Below are 15,190 nucleotides of genomic sequence, written 5' to 3'. Positions count from 1 at the left end.
TCGCGAGTGCTTGACTATGCAACCTTAACACTGGCCTTTTGTGCATGTAATATCATCTATGGAATTCCAACCTCTTTACAATGCTCAGCTGGAGATTTCCGAGACCACATTAACCCAGGTGTCTGAGTCCTGCAGGCCGAGCATGTACACTGCAGTCCTACCCTTGCTCTTGCTATGCTCTCACTTGCTCTTGCTATGCCCATCTGTCCTGCATGCCCCCACTTACCATCGTAGGTGACGTAGGGGATCTGGAAGCCCCTGGCGCTGTTAGCCTCGCTGGTTTTGAAGTTGATCCATAGCTTGCGGGACCTGGCAGTGAAGGCTATGGGCCTCTCGTATGTCTGGCACGTCTCATAAGTTGTGATGGAGGAGGGGGAAGCTGCGGAGGGGGACACCACAGGACCAGGTGTTGCCTGGAATCATTCAGCCACACAAACACCCAGGTCCAGACATCTTTTTGTTTCAATATTGCTGGTGGGAGTCTCCTTGCCGAAGGGCCGTGTTACGAGAACACAGGAGCTGACTGTAGGGCTCCGGTTCTACTCCTTACTCCAGGGCCACCTTCCTCCTCCACCATTCAGTAGGGGTACTCAGGCACCTGAGTGCAAAATTTCAGAAGTGGGCACAGATTGTGGATGCCCAGCATCAGTCACTTGGGGGCCCAATGTTCAGAGGTGCTGAGCACCACGGAGTTCAATTAATTCTATGGCCACCTTCACAAACATGAAGCCGGGGCCCCTTCACCCGACAGGACTGAGTGATGAGATTCTGATGTGGCGTCAGCACTGGGTGATGCAGCACAACAGTGTCATATGGAAACACTGCGCCTGAGGACTAGGTTGGCAAAGCCTCAGGAACTGCTTCCAGGCCTCATAGCACCCCAGGGACCGTTCCTGCATGCCACAGGATGTTTGCACTATAACCAGGGCAACACTTGGGAAGACATCTGGATGGAGACAAATCTGCAGCTGGCCAGAGTGGTTTCATCTCCTTGCCTGGGGCCAGGTGCCATGAGTGATGTACCACCAGGAGCCTTTACTGATGGGCATTCACCCAGCTTTGCAGCAAGGAAGCCAGCCCCAGGTAGTGAGGTATGTGGGGTGGATCCACTCCCTGCAAACCCCACTCCCCATAGTAGTTACCCACGCACAGCCCAAGGATGCAGACTTCCCCGTTAGGCTGAGTGCATCAAACTTGGCCTACTTGGGTCCAAGCCAGGGGTAAAGGCAGCTCTTTAGGGATGCATCGAGTTCACCTGCAGCACTGTCGCCCTCTCCTCCACACATGCCTGCTCCATCATGTACTGGGCTCCGCTCCTCCCAGAGGTGTCCACAGACCAGACAGCCTGGGAGGTGGTGGAGGGGGGCTCTCACGGGATTACCCAGGACCCTCATTGCACAGCATGGCCACACGACAGCAATCGGTTACCTACAGTTTTTCCGCATGACCAAGACGTCCCCGCACTCGTCCTCGGATGGCAGGAAGATCTCTGGGACCACGATGAGGATCTTGCGCTTTGGGGGGGGGTTGATGTTCCAGGTGCACTCAATGTTGGCGGGGTAATTGCCAGGGTAGTTGGGAGACTCGATGTAGCCAGTGTATTCACCCAGCTCCCCTCCACACTGGCGGTCTGTAAGGTAACAAGGACCAGTGGTCACTGGGAATTAGTTCCCCGAGAGAATATGCTTCTCTGACATGGGGGCACTAGGCAATGATCAGCGGGCAGAAGAATTGGATCAGGCTATCCTGGATGTTCCAATCCTCTATGCACCGGGCTATCTGTGCCTACAGATGCACCTATGGTCACATCTATTCATGTGTGCATGTGACTGCGTGCATGGTTAGATGCAGCTGTCTCTGCACATGATTGGGTGTGCATAAAGGGGAACAGCAAGAGGAGGTGGCCTTCTGCCAGGGCCCTCTGGCTGGACATCACGCTAAAAGGAAAACACAGCGACTAGCAAAGATTGTGTTGCACATGCAACATATGGACACAGCACCCGGGCTGCCTGAAGCGCGTACTTTTACACTGGGACACGGACGTGGAGCCGTCGAAGTCCGTGGTGGTGTTGCCGGGGCAGGTGATGCAGTAATTCTGGCGGAAGTCTGGCTGGTAGGTGCCCACGGCACAGCGGATGCAGCGGTGGACACTGGTATTGTAGTAATGACCCGGGGAGCACTGAACTATGGTGAGAGGGGAGAGGAAAACATACGGTCAGTGATCAGGCAAGGAAGTATCAGCTCACTGAGTCATCCCAGCTGTCTAGGAGCCACAGCTCTCCTAGCTCAGCCGATCAGACGTTTTATTAAGCAGACATGAGTGATCAGACCAGCCGGCTCCTGGTTCTCATTCCCACGATCCCCACACTTTAAAGCCCTTTAATAAGAGGAGAAATTGCATCCACATCATCATAGCACTGCTAACTGCAAAACTCAGCAGACCAGATTTCCTTGTAAAGCTTAGCCTAAAAATAAGCACCCAATTATTACACTGTTATTATTAACCCTAACAAACACCAAGACCGCACATAGCTTCGTAACAGCAACACTGTGGAGTCGGAGTCCATTACTGGACAACGCTGGAGCGCTCCTTTTGTAAGAGTATTTCTGGCGTACTAAATGCATCTCTGCAGCATTAGAACAGCCCTGCAAACATGCCACTAATTCTCATTCGTTTTGGCAGCATTATTTAAAGGGTAGGCAGGCGGATTTTGTGCCTGGGCTGGTGGATTCGTACAGCCATGGTGCAAAGCGACTCAACAAGCACGTAGCTTCTCAAGGAGATTGCAGTCTAACAGGAGAGCGGTGCAATGGGACAGGGCGGGGAAGGTGGGGGCATAGATCGAAGCCAAGAGTCTTGGTGAAGGATGTGCAGGGCAAAAGGGAGCAGCGACGCAAGGGTGGGGCTGGCCCCCACTAGGCACTTAGCAAAATAAAAGCTTCCCACCTCGCTGCCCATATCGCTGTTGTGACGGGGCCTGGGGAGTCGAAGAGGCAGAGGTGGGTTTGGGGGATGTAACGATAAAGAAGCAGGCTCAGTCCTGGGAACTCAGCCCCCAACACTCCCTGGAGCTGCCCCGCCGCTCTGATCTCCTGTGGCTGTTCCCCTCCCAGATGCCGATGGAGCTGCTGGCTTGGACGTACCTTTGGTATCGCAGTCCTGGAAGGAGAACGCTCCCTCGTGTTTGGTGGTCAGCCCCCCACCGCAAGGGAAGCACAAAGCTCGCCCAGCTTCGGGCTGGTAGGCACCCCGGGGACACGGCTGGCAGGGTATGAAGCCGTCCACTGAGTGATGGCCGGGAGGACACTGACCTAAGGCCCATTCGGAAATCAAAGAGAGATGTGGGTCAGTCATGCAATAATGCAGCCTCCTCGTGCCCTGAGCTCCACTGCGTGTCACTGGCACTGAACCCCAGACAGGGGGAGCCACAGGCAGCTTTGGCTCCTCATCAGATCCGTGGGGCAGCCCCACTGGTTGCAGGGACCTTGCAGCAGCCTGGAAATTACCACCTTGTGGCCGTGTGACCTCCTGGTGACAGCTGCAGGTGGATCAGAACCATTCAGCCAGATCTTTATTATTTACTGCAGCAGCCCTGAGGAGCCCACAATGGACCCCATTTTGCAAGGCGCTGTACAAAAAAGGACAAAGAAATGGTCTCTGCCCCCATCTCCCCTGAACTCTGGGGGCTCTGATAAAATGGACTGGTTCCGATTGCCCCATGGTTCTGCTCTTACAACCTCCCACCCCCTTTGGCTCATGATTGGGATGCATCCAGGTTTACCCTGCAGGAAGAACAGCCAAAAGTGGCAGCCCCCTGCAGTCACGCCACCACACCTGCATCCTAACTGGGTGCTTGTGCTTCCCTCTCGTGTTTCTCTCCCGTCCGGTTCTGAATGGAGAGTCAGGGGACAGCTCCAAGGGCCTGTCTGCGGCCAGGCAATGCAAGGAGCGCTGGTGTGGAACCCCTGGAGCTGTTTCATGCCTGACGCCCGCACCTTGAACAAGCCGGGGATGAGGTCTACAATGGTTTCTCTGCAGCGCAGAATGGAAGCTGCACGCTGCACTGATTCTGCGGGTGCTCCTAGCCCCATCCCACAATGCCGAGCTCACCCAAAGGCCCTTGTCGGGTCCTATAGGAGAGATGATCAAGAACGTCGTAGCTGTAAGGTGCCTCTTGGTTCCTCCGCCAGCCTCTCCGGTCACAAACAGCAACCGATTGACCCTGCACCATACCTGCACAGGTGGTTATGTTTGTTGCTCTGGCCGGGCCATATGCATCACTTCCAGGGCAAAGGTCACAAGACAGCTGGCCTTCTTTCTCCTGGTAAGTCCCAGGGGGGCAAGGGACACACTGCTCCATCTGACCGTGGTAATACGTTCCCTGCAGGCAGCTAACTAAGAGAGAGGCAGAGCCGTTAGGGACACATGTAGCGAGAACCCTCACCAAGCTATCCCCTAACATGCCTTATTCTGGCTGCAGGTGAGAGGCCCTCGGGATCCCCAGCTCCTAATATTGACAAGTCAGTGCCTCGAAAGGGAGAACACATGGTAACTTCACCTACTGCAGTCAGCACATGGAGCTGGCAATGCTGGTGCTTGGGAGTTGTAGTTCAGCACTAGGGGCCTACAGCCCTAGCCCCCCAGCTGTTCCCTTACCACACTTGGATCCTAGCCTTTGCTGCCCTGGCCCGCAGCTCTCCTGCCTCTCCGGGGACATGCTCAGCTTCCGCGCCACCTCGTAATCCATGCCCGCAAAGCGGATCAGGAATCGCTCCTGGTTTATGGACTTCTTCAGGGCCTTGATTGCAGACTTCAGCTTCTTCTCCACCCTCTGCCGCAGGCAGTTAATATTGCAGCTGGCTAGAGGTCAGAGACGGGGGAGGGGGTAGACTATCAGGGTGAGCAAAGGAAAAGCAGATGACCTCCTAGACTGCCCCTCCCCATCCCTGCAGGAGCTAGTGGTGTGATTCCTCACCAATCTTCTATCAGGTGTGAGTAGGGTGGCAGGGACCGGGGCGGGGGGGAACTCACGCAGCAAAGGGCTATCTTCAGCTGAATTAGGGGGTTCCTCCTACTGTTCATCCCACCTCCTCATGCCTGAGCCTGGGCTGCTGCCCACCTCTGCATTTCCACATGCAGGGGGTGACTATACATCTCTGCCTATTCTACCCCCTCCTCTTTTAGTGCCATCACTGCACCTGGGATGTCTCTGGATGTAACTGTTAAAGCGGTACGGTGGACAGCAGGAGGCTCTGTGCAACATTATCACTGGCCAGAGAACTAGAACCACAGCAAGGAGTGGCAGGGCAAATTTCCCTCACCCTACCCCATCAGCCTGCTTCATCTACGTCTTGGGGAAGCCCCTTCTAGAGGGGCAGAAGGGGCTCAGTTTCCATGGTCTTACTGAGTCCTTGGCCTCTGGCCAGACTGCCAGTGAGGGGGCTAGTTAGTGCAAGCCGGGACGGTGGTTTTCATGACATGGACGACAGCCCAGAAGGAGCTGGTCTGAGAACGGCCAAGCTCATTTCACACAGGCCATGGAACATGCTGCCTAGCAAGGTGTGAAGGTAATTAAGAGAACAAAGCAGGCGTTATTGGAGAGTTCAGCCCAATGCACACTGGAAAAGCCAGGGCTTCTACTGCTACGTGGGCTCACCTCAGTTCCAGTGCATTCTGGGACAGACAGGCCTCTCTCCTCAGGCCCAATGCACTCTGGGAGAAACAGTCCTCCCAGTCCCATATCCCCAACTTGGGATCGTCTCAGGCCCAATGCACTCTGGGAAAGCTGGTCCTCCCATCCCTGTCCCTCACCTGTGACCTCTTCCGGGTTGATTTCTGCCTCAAACTCCAGGGTGATGCGTGTCACCTCCTTGTTGGGGGAGTTGCGGGCCCGGCGGCCTTTGCCTTTCCTTGATGAGTCGCACTTGAGGTTCACAAAGGTCACCTGGCAATCCGAGCAGGGGGCCGCCCCGCCTGGAAGGGTGAAGGGTAGAGAATCAGGATCCTCCCTACAGCTCCCTTGGGAAACCCAAAACCAGGTGGTCAGTGGGGCCACTTCCCTCCACACAGCCATAGAGGAGCTTACATGGCTGGTTGGGGAGTGGGGCGGGGGCTGTATGCCTCACCTGGCGCCCCGTGCTTCCCCGACTCGTCCTGCTTCCCCTTCACACGTGGGTGCAAGTGGCACTTGGAATCCTTGATCTTGAAGGAAGCCTTTTGTTTGATTGGAGCAGCGACAGTCTCTAAAAGAAAAGGCAGGTGCTAAACACCAGAGGCACCAGCTGAGCCTCCTGTCATGGCAGCTGGGGGCAGGGGAGGCTCGGCCCAGCCCAGGAGAGCAACCTTACCCACGCAGTGATGGCTGCTGTTGCCAGGTCTCTGCTGGGCCCCCTGGTGCAGGATGGGCGTCCCACAGCTCACCGTGTAGCTGCTGTCTGACTCTGTGAAGAGGGAGAAAGGAGGGATTCAGACAGAGCCTGGGGCTCACTCCCAGCTAGCTTCTGAAGTGTTGCTCCGCTGCATCGCCCAGGGAGGTCAGTGGGGGCTCAGCACCCTAAGAAATCAGGCACTAAGAAGCCCATATGTGGTGATATGACCCCAACCTTAGAAGCTCTAGAGACTGGTTCATTGCTAGCACAACCCGAGGGTCAGGCAAAGCCAGGGCCCTGCTCAGCCGTTCAGCTGCAAAGCCTGAGATCCTGTGTACAGCCTCCTCCCCACTCCCACCCCACGATATCCCCACCAGCCTAGCTCCAGTGAAGAGAGTCCAGTCCTGCAAAGGGGCAAGGGGGACAGCGTCCAGAGCTAGGGGTCCGAGAGGAAGCAGGGGGTATAATGGATGGGGGCCCCATTGGGAGGAGAATGGGGACTGCTAAGCGTCCCAGCTGTGGCTCTGAAGTATGAAGATGATCCCAAGGGCAGATCTAGTCATTATCCCAGTGGTCAACAAACTTTTCAGGGTTGTGCCCCCCCTTCTCTGTCCATACCCCTTTTCTGCCCAGCCGGGAGCAGAGCTGTGGCTCTGTGGGTAAGGGGACCAATGCTGGGGCCACAGCTGGGGGCGGGGCCAGGAGTGGAGTGGAGACCCAGCCAAGGGCTGACACTGGCAGCCAGGGCCTTGGGTGTGGGGCCAGGAGTGGAGCCCCAGGCGCGGGGTCAGGAGCAGAGCTGTGTAGCGCTTTCTTCCTGGCCCTGGTGGGGGCTGGCCCAGGCCCCAGTCATGGCCCCCTGAAAAGTCCTCTAATCACCTCCTGCACCCTACGGTGTGGTGACTTCAGCATTATCCAGGCCTAAATCTAGCCTGCGCAAAGACATCCTGCTTCTCTAAGCCCCCTCTGTGCTTTCAACGACACATGGTGTTCTGCATGGCGATGCGGGGCACCGTTAAGCATCCACCTAAGTAATGGGCAGGGAGAGATCCATATTTTTAAAGCTCTTTGGGACGGAAGGAACTGGAGAAGGTCAGTGCCCTGGGTAGGTTTCAAGGGAGATGTGGCAGTCACGGGTTGGTACCTGGCAAGAAACGGGCCTTGGAGATGCAGGTGAGGGAGCAGCTGTCCTTCTTGCCATTCTTGTTGCAGGTGAGCATGGCCAGGTGAGAGATGGGGCCCGTCAGGCATTTCACCAGCTCTGAAGGACAACAAGCACTGAGTGGTGACAACCAGCAGGGGGCGACTCAGGGCCGACCAGACACGCAGGCGCTGCTCTGGGCATTGGGAGTGGGGAGTTATCATAATTGGGCTTACAAATTTAGCGCAATTGTGGCGCAACTGAAAAAAGTGAGTGAAACTTCATTCACGATAATCTATCGGCATCAATAGTGATCGGGAAAGTTGCAACGGGGAGACAGAGAGACTGGATTAGTAGAAACAAAAAGACCTCCTGATATCGCTCAACGACGGCATTATGATCGTCCCTGGTAAACCAAGCACCGTGAGACTGAAACATCAATGAATCAAAATTGGTGGGTCGGAAATTAGGCCTAATTGGTGGGCAAAACAGTGAAAGGATGGGCTACTCAGCCCATCACTCCTTCTGGGGTCCTTACAGAAAGAGACTTTGGGAGACAAATTAGCGACTGGAGTGAGCTTCACCATCATGGCTGCCACCCCCACCATCTCCTGTGTCCCTGGGCCTTCATCATTCTGACCCTGAGAGATGTCCTGAGCACACTAGGTCAGAGAGAGAGGGAGTCACATGACATCACCACCTCCACTGTCTGAATCCTGACCACCACCTGGGATGTGAGACTTTTTCTCTCCCCCCAGGCATGTTCTTCTCCTTCCCCACTGTCTTTCTTCTCTTTCCTCTCTCTCTCTCCTTCTTCCTTCTGGCTGAGAAGAGTCTGGCTTAGCTGGCCAAGACTGCCTATTTTACAACACTGCTGGAAGCCTGTGACCAGAAAGAGGCAGCTAAAAGCCCATTTAGTCTATCCAAATTAATACAACAGTGGGACTCTAACCTTGCTCCCAACTCCATTCCTGCCACAGCATTCATCCTCCTCCCTCAGCCACCTGCTTCTGCCATGAGCCATACTGGCAAGACAGGGGTGTGTGTGGTCTTCTGAGTTCTCCTGCACAACTTTACACTCACACACTCAACCTGGGGCCAGGAGTCAGCAGATCATCTTGAGGAGTAAGAGGCACTTGATGGGGTTTCACTCGCTCCTTCATTCTAAGGAGGCTTTGCTCAGCTTATCCCCGTCCCTTCTCTTGGCTGGTAATGGAAGGGAATCAACTGGGCAACACAGTGTTGCTGTGGGCTGTTTAAAACAGCTGCTGTGTCCTTCCCCAGAGGTTGCTGCATGTCCGGGGCAGGTAAAGAGATTTTTATAGGTTTATCTATCAGTAAAGTGCTTTGGGATCCCTTGGGGAGAAGAGCACTATGTAAAGAACAAACAGAATTTGACCCACATCAGAAATAGCCAAGGGAAGTTCGACAAGTGAAGGACTACACTTTCTGATGCACACTTTTCTAGGTGAGGTGCCAGAATTTCCTCTACTGCTTCCCAAACTCTCTCTTTTCTTGAGTCCATTGGCCCAGGAGAGATGGATTTGGGGGAGGAAAGAGGTATTTAGATCAGGAGACCACAGCATGAAAACCAGCTCCACAGGTAGCATGATCTGGCCTCCTGTGCTAGCAGTCTCAGCAGAATGGTGAAAGGCAGACTGGGGCATGGAGCCTGAACTCCCTGTCTCTGCCAGAAGGTACAACACTGGGGCAGCATGGGGATCATGGGAATCCGCACAAAATTAAACACGGTCTAACTCTAGGCCGAGACTGAAAAGGTTTCCACCCGGTATGATGCTAGGACCAAGAGAGGACACTATATGCTGGGATGCGTGGTCAACACGCACCCAGTGGCCAAATCCGTCCCATAAGCAGCATCCTTTCTGCTGCACCATCTCCCCATACTACAAAACCTTCACAGCAAAATCCACCTAGATCAAGTCTATCCACCACGCTCCGGCGTGGACCGAATAGAAAAATGGAGATCTCTGTTCTGGCTTTGCCGGCTGACCTATGCTCACCCACTAGATGGCAGCATGAGTTTTCTTTACCTACCTATGCAGTCCTTTTTGTTCCAGTGCAGTTTGCAGCTGGCCGGACAGGTACACTCATAGCTGCCAGGGGTGTTTATGCAGCCGAATTTGCAGCCTCCTCGGTTGATGCTGCATTCATCGATGTCTGCAGGGAGCAAAGCGAGACGATTACTGAGAACTGGAATTGCCATGCTGCATAAAGCAAGCTCTATTAGAGGTTACAGTAGGCTGAGCAGGGGCAGAACTCCTGGATTCTATTTCTAGCTCTTGGAGTGTTAAAGGTTTTCGGAGGAGCTGGGCTCCCACAGCTCCAATTAGCGTCAGTGGGGAAGGTAACGTGAAAGAAGAGGAGAATTTAGTCCAACACGTGCAGGGACGTGAGTCCCCTCTTCACAGCACTCTGCTGCATATCAGCTGTGACTCAGGAGAGCACTGCCCCAGGCACTCTCCGTAGGGAGAAAGTAAGGGCACACAGTTCCAGATAGCAGCTAGGAAAGGATACTCTGGAGAAAGGCTCAGAGGATGGCAGAAAATGAAGCTGCTCCAGGGTAACAAACAGGAGCAAGTCCCGGCCCGTACCCAGCAGCACTGTCTGTGAAGGTCTCAAAGCCCCGTGTGAGCAGGAACCCATTATGTCTCCCAACCCCACTCTACAGAGGGGCAAAAGGACTTTTTCAGTCTCATGATAAGTCAGGGCAGAGCCAGAGAGAGAACCCAGGTGCCCTGGCACCCAGGCAACTGCTTTAATCACTAGCCAGACTCCTCTTCTCAGAGCCTACCCCTGGAGCCAGGGTCAGAGGAGAAAAACTGCCAGCGGCTTCTCTGGTAGGATGTAGAAGATGTTCCCTGCTCAAACTCCTCATGACCCTAAGGCTCCTCAGCTCCCTGAAGCTTCTTCTCACCTTTGTCCCCTTGCTGACAGCCAGGCCGGGCGTGAGCACAGCCCCGTAATCATCCACATCCCCACCCCGAGAGCTCCCTGCAACCAGCAATTTAAATGGCTATTTCCATTAATCAGGAGCCGTCCTCTGATCACTCCTCCCACAAGCCAACAGAGCGCCCACTGGCTGGGGAAAGCAAGCAGAGGAACGGGTCTCCATTCAGAGCTGAGCAATCCCCCCACCTCGCTGGGACTCCAACCATGGCCTTGGAGGTCTGCAAGTGGAGCCAGACCCAGCTCCTCCCAGCTGGGCAAGAGGGAAAGGGAAGGGGTGGGGGGGGGGGAATGCAGGGCTGGGCAGAGATCCAACGTGAGCAGAGAGTAGGGGAATGGTGAGTGACCAGGATCAACCTCAGGGGTGAATAGCCCATGACGATGGGTGCTCTGAAGCAATCTAAGACTGAACAGCTAGATGGGAGAGGCAGACCAGAGACGGGAATAAGGGACTCTGCTCTCACCACCCACCCCACCCTCTTGGGCTCAAGGCCAGTGAGAGGATTCTGCCCTGGCCGAAGGCACTGCCAGTGTGAACCTGGCCTTTTTGACCCAATCCCACCGTGTCAATTGCTTCACAAGCTACGTAGTGGATGGCACTGGAAGGGGAGCTGCTCTGTCTTCCCTTCTTCACAGCTCTTTCGATCACCCAAATGGGCCGATCTTATTAGGGCTCACCACTGAACTGCATCCGTCTCTGGGGTGGAAAGTGACAGCTGTGTTACAATGCACAGCAACACTGCATCTCAAGAAGTGAAGACAAATACTGTAGACAACCGACCCACAGGGAGGTGGGAAGGAATTTCTCAACTGAAATTGGTCAGGATGCGAGGGCTAATGTGCCGACTCCTGACACAAGTGCTACTGGTGGAGCGGTTTGTCATGAGCCAAAGGACAGGGCCTTGGTTTTATTTCTTATCCCAAACCATGGCAGCTTCTCTGTGACAGCAGCCTTTGCACCAACTTTGCTCGGGTGCTGGATGCAGGACTGACTCAGAATCACCAGCACTACCCTTGTCCCAGCCTGTGTTCTTGGTGGTTTTTCTCACTAAGGAGTGGCTGCTTTCTCTACCAGCTGGAATTTCTGTGTGGCTCCACCTTTACCCCCAGACACAGGGAAATAAAGTAGCCCAGCCAGGTGGTGACAAACATTTGGCTCATAGGGACTAGATCCTCTGTCTAGATTGCCTTGCAGGGGGAGCTGAAGTGCTCGACAGAATCTTCTTTTTGTTTTCAATGTGAAATCTCTCCGTCAGTGGGGAAACCAATCACTCTGCTAGATAGGGGAACAGCCAGACGTAGAAAGACAGACAGACAGAGGACTTAGAAACTAGATTCCATTTAGCAGCTTTGCTCTCAATGCTCAGTTTGCATCCCCAATGGATTCTGCTTCCCAGTTTGTCGTCTATTTCAGCCACCCCACGTTCATTGATTCATCAAACTTCAGGTCAGAAGGGACCATTAGCTCACCTAGTCTGACCCTAGGGTTGCCAACTTTGTTTGGATGAATTTCTGGAGATTTCATCACATGACATAATCATCAGCTAAAGATTCATCTTTAATTCTGGAGACGCCAGGACAATCCTGGAGGGCTGGCGACCCTCCTATATACTAGGACAGAGAAATTCACACCATGAGTCCCCCCCTGAGCCCAGTAACGTGTGCTCCTGAGCGGTGTGACACAAACCAAGAGCCCTTCCTGACATCCTCCCTCACTCTCTCTGCAAACCGCAGTCAGCAGACGGTTTAAGCTGGCCTCTGGCTTTACGAGAGCTTTTATAAACCTCCTACCTCAAGGAACTCTTCTGCTCCCAATGGGAGGGACAGCAATTCCCTGTCTGGTGTGATTAGCACAGCGAGCGCTCACGGACAAGTGTGGCTGCCTGTCTGTGTTCACCTGCTTGTGTGTTTGTGTCTGCATGCAAGTGGGCATGAAATCACAGCAAGGACTCACTGGCTGTATAAACAGAGGCAGCCTGGCAAGAAAGATGAAGTAGAGCTGCATTCAGTGGGTGAAATCCTGACTTCATTGAAGTGAATAGCAAAATTCCCATTGACTTCAGCAGGGCAGGATTTTATTTGGGGCAGGCAGGGACTATATGTCTAATAGGGGGGCTCCTGGGTACAGGGTTCATGAACATTTAGATATGTGAGTCTGACAACACTAATCCAGCCTGCCATGCCAATGACATCTGACTGAACTGAACTGGGATTATTTAGTCTGCAGAAGAAAAGAGTGAGGAGGGATTTGATGGGTGCTTTCAACTATCTGAAAGATGGTTTCAAAGAGGATGGATCTAGACTGTTCTCAGTGGTGGCAGATGACAGAACAAGGAGTAATGGTCTCAAGTTGCAGCGGAGGTGGCTTAGGTTGGATATTAGGAAACACTATTTCACTAGGAGGGTGGTGAAGCATTGGAATGGGTTACCTAGGGAAGTGGTGGAATCTCCTTCTTTAGCATTTTTTAAGGCCTGGCTTGATAAAACCTTGGCTGGGATGATTTAGTTGGGGATTGGTCCTGCTTTGAGCAGGGGGTTGGACTAGATGACCTCCTGAGGTCCCTTCCAACCCTGATTCTGTGATTCTATGAACTCCATTTACATTGACTCCACTGAAGTCAATGGAGCTGCACCACTTTACATCGGCAGAGAATATGCCCCATCATGGGCGCTCGTGTTTTCTGGATGTGGGAGGTGAGTTTTCAGTCTGGATTGTGTTTACACAGGATGGGAAGGGACTTCCTGAGTCACTGAGTGCAGTCCCCTGCTATCACAGGCCATCACAGAATCAAACGGGTTTCCAGGTAGAGGCATATGCACTGGTCTGTGCAAGTGTATGTTGTGTGTGCACGGGAGGGTGGGGGTGTCATGCAGTAGGGTGCATTCATGTGTGTGTGAGGGCTTCTTTGTGTTGGTGCACCAGCCTTAATCTAGGTAATCCAGGATATCTCAACATATGTAACTTGCACTGAAAACTACCGCTGCAAACCACACTACTGCCATAACACGCCTGAACAAACCTCTCTGTGCTTTTCATCTTCCCTGCTATTCCCTCCGGCACAGGCTTCCCCTTCCCTCGCGCTCGGGAGTTATCTGATTCGGGAAACTCAACTCAAAACCTTTTTGAAGTCCCCCCACCAGCTTTGTGCCAAGAACTCTGGGGATTTTTTCTCTCTCCCTGAGCGGACATGTCGCAAATCGCTCTGGTCGCTTTGTTTGAAGTTGCAGACACAACTGTCTGGCTCCCTGCACCCACTCGGCTTATGGAGCTCCATTTCCAACTACTGAGGAATCGTCAGAAAGAGAGAAATCCCCTCCCCCCTTGGCAACCCCCTAACTGCTTACAGGGGAAGGCAAACGTGGCAGCGGGGGCCCTGTTTTCCTATCCAAAGAGGTGAAGCCATTGGAATAGTCAGGAAAGAAGCAATCAAAGTCCCAGAGCGGATTGGGAAACTAGGGACTCCACTGCTCCGGAGAGAAGCGCAGTATGGAACTTCCCCACAACCGTGATCCCAGCGTCTGCGTACCAAAGATCTCTCTGCCATCCATTCCTCCTCAAGGGACGCCCGGGCGGCAGTCCCTTTTGTGGCTCATCCAGCCCTTTCGGAACACCTGTATGCTACCCGCATAACCCCCCAACACACGCACATGGTTCCTGTCGCCTGCTGTGTAGCAGGAAATGTTTCCCTGGTAGGAGCACAGAGATGGCCAGACTGCGTCAATCTATCTAGTACAGGATCTCATCTCTGACAGCAGTAAATATGAGATGCTCCAGAGAAAGTGCAAGAAACACTGATGAGAGCAGTTTCAGGAAAATCTTCCTGTCTCCCAATAGTCCGAGACTGGCTTCTCGCTGACGCAGAAAGCTTTAGACCACTTATTCATTTTAACCCTTATCTATATCCTTCTCTGAATCCTCAGCTCTTGGCCTCAATGATAACTTGTGGCAATGAGTTCCACAGCCTAGCAATGCATTCTACTGAATTGTACATGCTAAGGCTGGAAAAACCCTACTGGGCTCCATCTAGCCCAGCCTCTCTTCTCACCCCAGGAAACAAGGCAAGACTGTTCCATACAATCCTTCTCCAGGGCCTGGTCCAGTCTAGTCTTAGGTAGCCCAAGTGATGGGCCTCCCAGCCCTTCCCAGGGGAGTCAAGTCCCCTGCCAGAGAGATCCCACCGCCAGGAAGCTGGCAAATGGGATAGGAACTCTCATACCTCCACAGTGGGTGAGCCCGTACAGTGTGTAGCCCTTGTGACACAGGCACTGGAAGCTCCCTGGGGTGTTGACACAGACGTGGTCACAGGTCCTGTCGAAGGAGCACTCGTCAATATCTGGGAGGAAGAGGGAAAGGCAGAGAGCGTGAGGCCCGGCCCAGCCAGGGGGTGGGCTCCACAGGGGTCTCGAGCCCCAGGGCTTGGCTGGCTTCTCAGGGGTTCGATTCCTTCCCCACCCACCTCCAGTATCACCCAGAAAGACTGAAATGAATACTCCCGTCTGTGAGGTCCATGCACAGTTCTCTCCCACTGTGCCAGAGGAGTGGTCCAAGACCAAAGTCCTGCAGAGAGGCAGCCAGCCGGGAACGGGGTCTATGCCAACATCTGCTCCTTTACCCTGTATAGGATGGGGGGTGGGGGCACCCCAGAACACATCCCCTTCCCAGCCCCACTGCCATGCTGAGCCTCCCTAGACCTATGCAACGCTGTGCCCATG

At 53.8% G+C, this 15,190-nt stretch overlaps 1 protein-coding gene across 2 annotated transcripts in view; it reads right to left on the bottom strand.

Moving 5' to 3' along the window:
• The window catches only part of SCUBE3 (signal peptide, CUB domain and EGF like domain containing 3), a 102,474-nt gene that overhangs the window by 7,656 nt on the left and 79,628 nt on the right, over positions 1–15,190 (bottom strand). For both annotated transcript variants that reach the window (XM_032792592.2, XM_032792594.2), the window contains 12 exons: positions 14,695–14,811; positions 9,566–9,688; positions 7,514–7,630; positions 6,349–6,441; positions 6,127–6,243; positions 5,813–5,974; positions 4,658–4,861; positions 4,235–4,396; positions 3,145–3,312; positions 2,023–2,184; positions 1,433–1,630; positions 227–379 (listed from right to left, as the gene is read on the bottom strand). In XM_032792592.2, the coding sequence (XP_032648483.1) occupies positions 227–379; positions 1,433–1,630; positions 2,023–2,184; positions 3,145–3,312; positions 4,235–4,396; positions 4,658–4,861; positions 5,813–5,974; positions 6,127–6,243; positions 6,349–6,441; positions 7,514–7,630; positions 9,566–9,688; positions 14,695–14,811 (1,776 nt within the window). The remainder of the gene's footprint in view (positions 1–226; positions 380–1,432; positions 1,631–2,022; positions 2,185–3,144; positions 3,313–4,234; positions 4,397–4,657; positions 4,862–5,812; positions 5,975–6,126; positions 6,244–6,348; positions 6,442–7,513; positions 7,631–9,565; positions 9,689–14,694; positions 14,812–15,190) is intronic.

The sequence above is a fragment of the Chelonoidis abingdonii genome, chromosome 4, assembly GCF_003597395.2.
Source record: "Chelonoidis abingdonii isolate Lonesome George chromosome 4, CheloAbing_2.0, whole genome shotgun sequence".
Classification (NCBI taxonomy): Eukaryota; Metazoa; Chordata; order Testudines; family Testudinidae; genus Chelonoidis; species Chelonoidis abingdonii.
This window is presented reverse-complemented; position numbering and strand designations above follow the sequence as displayed.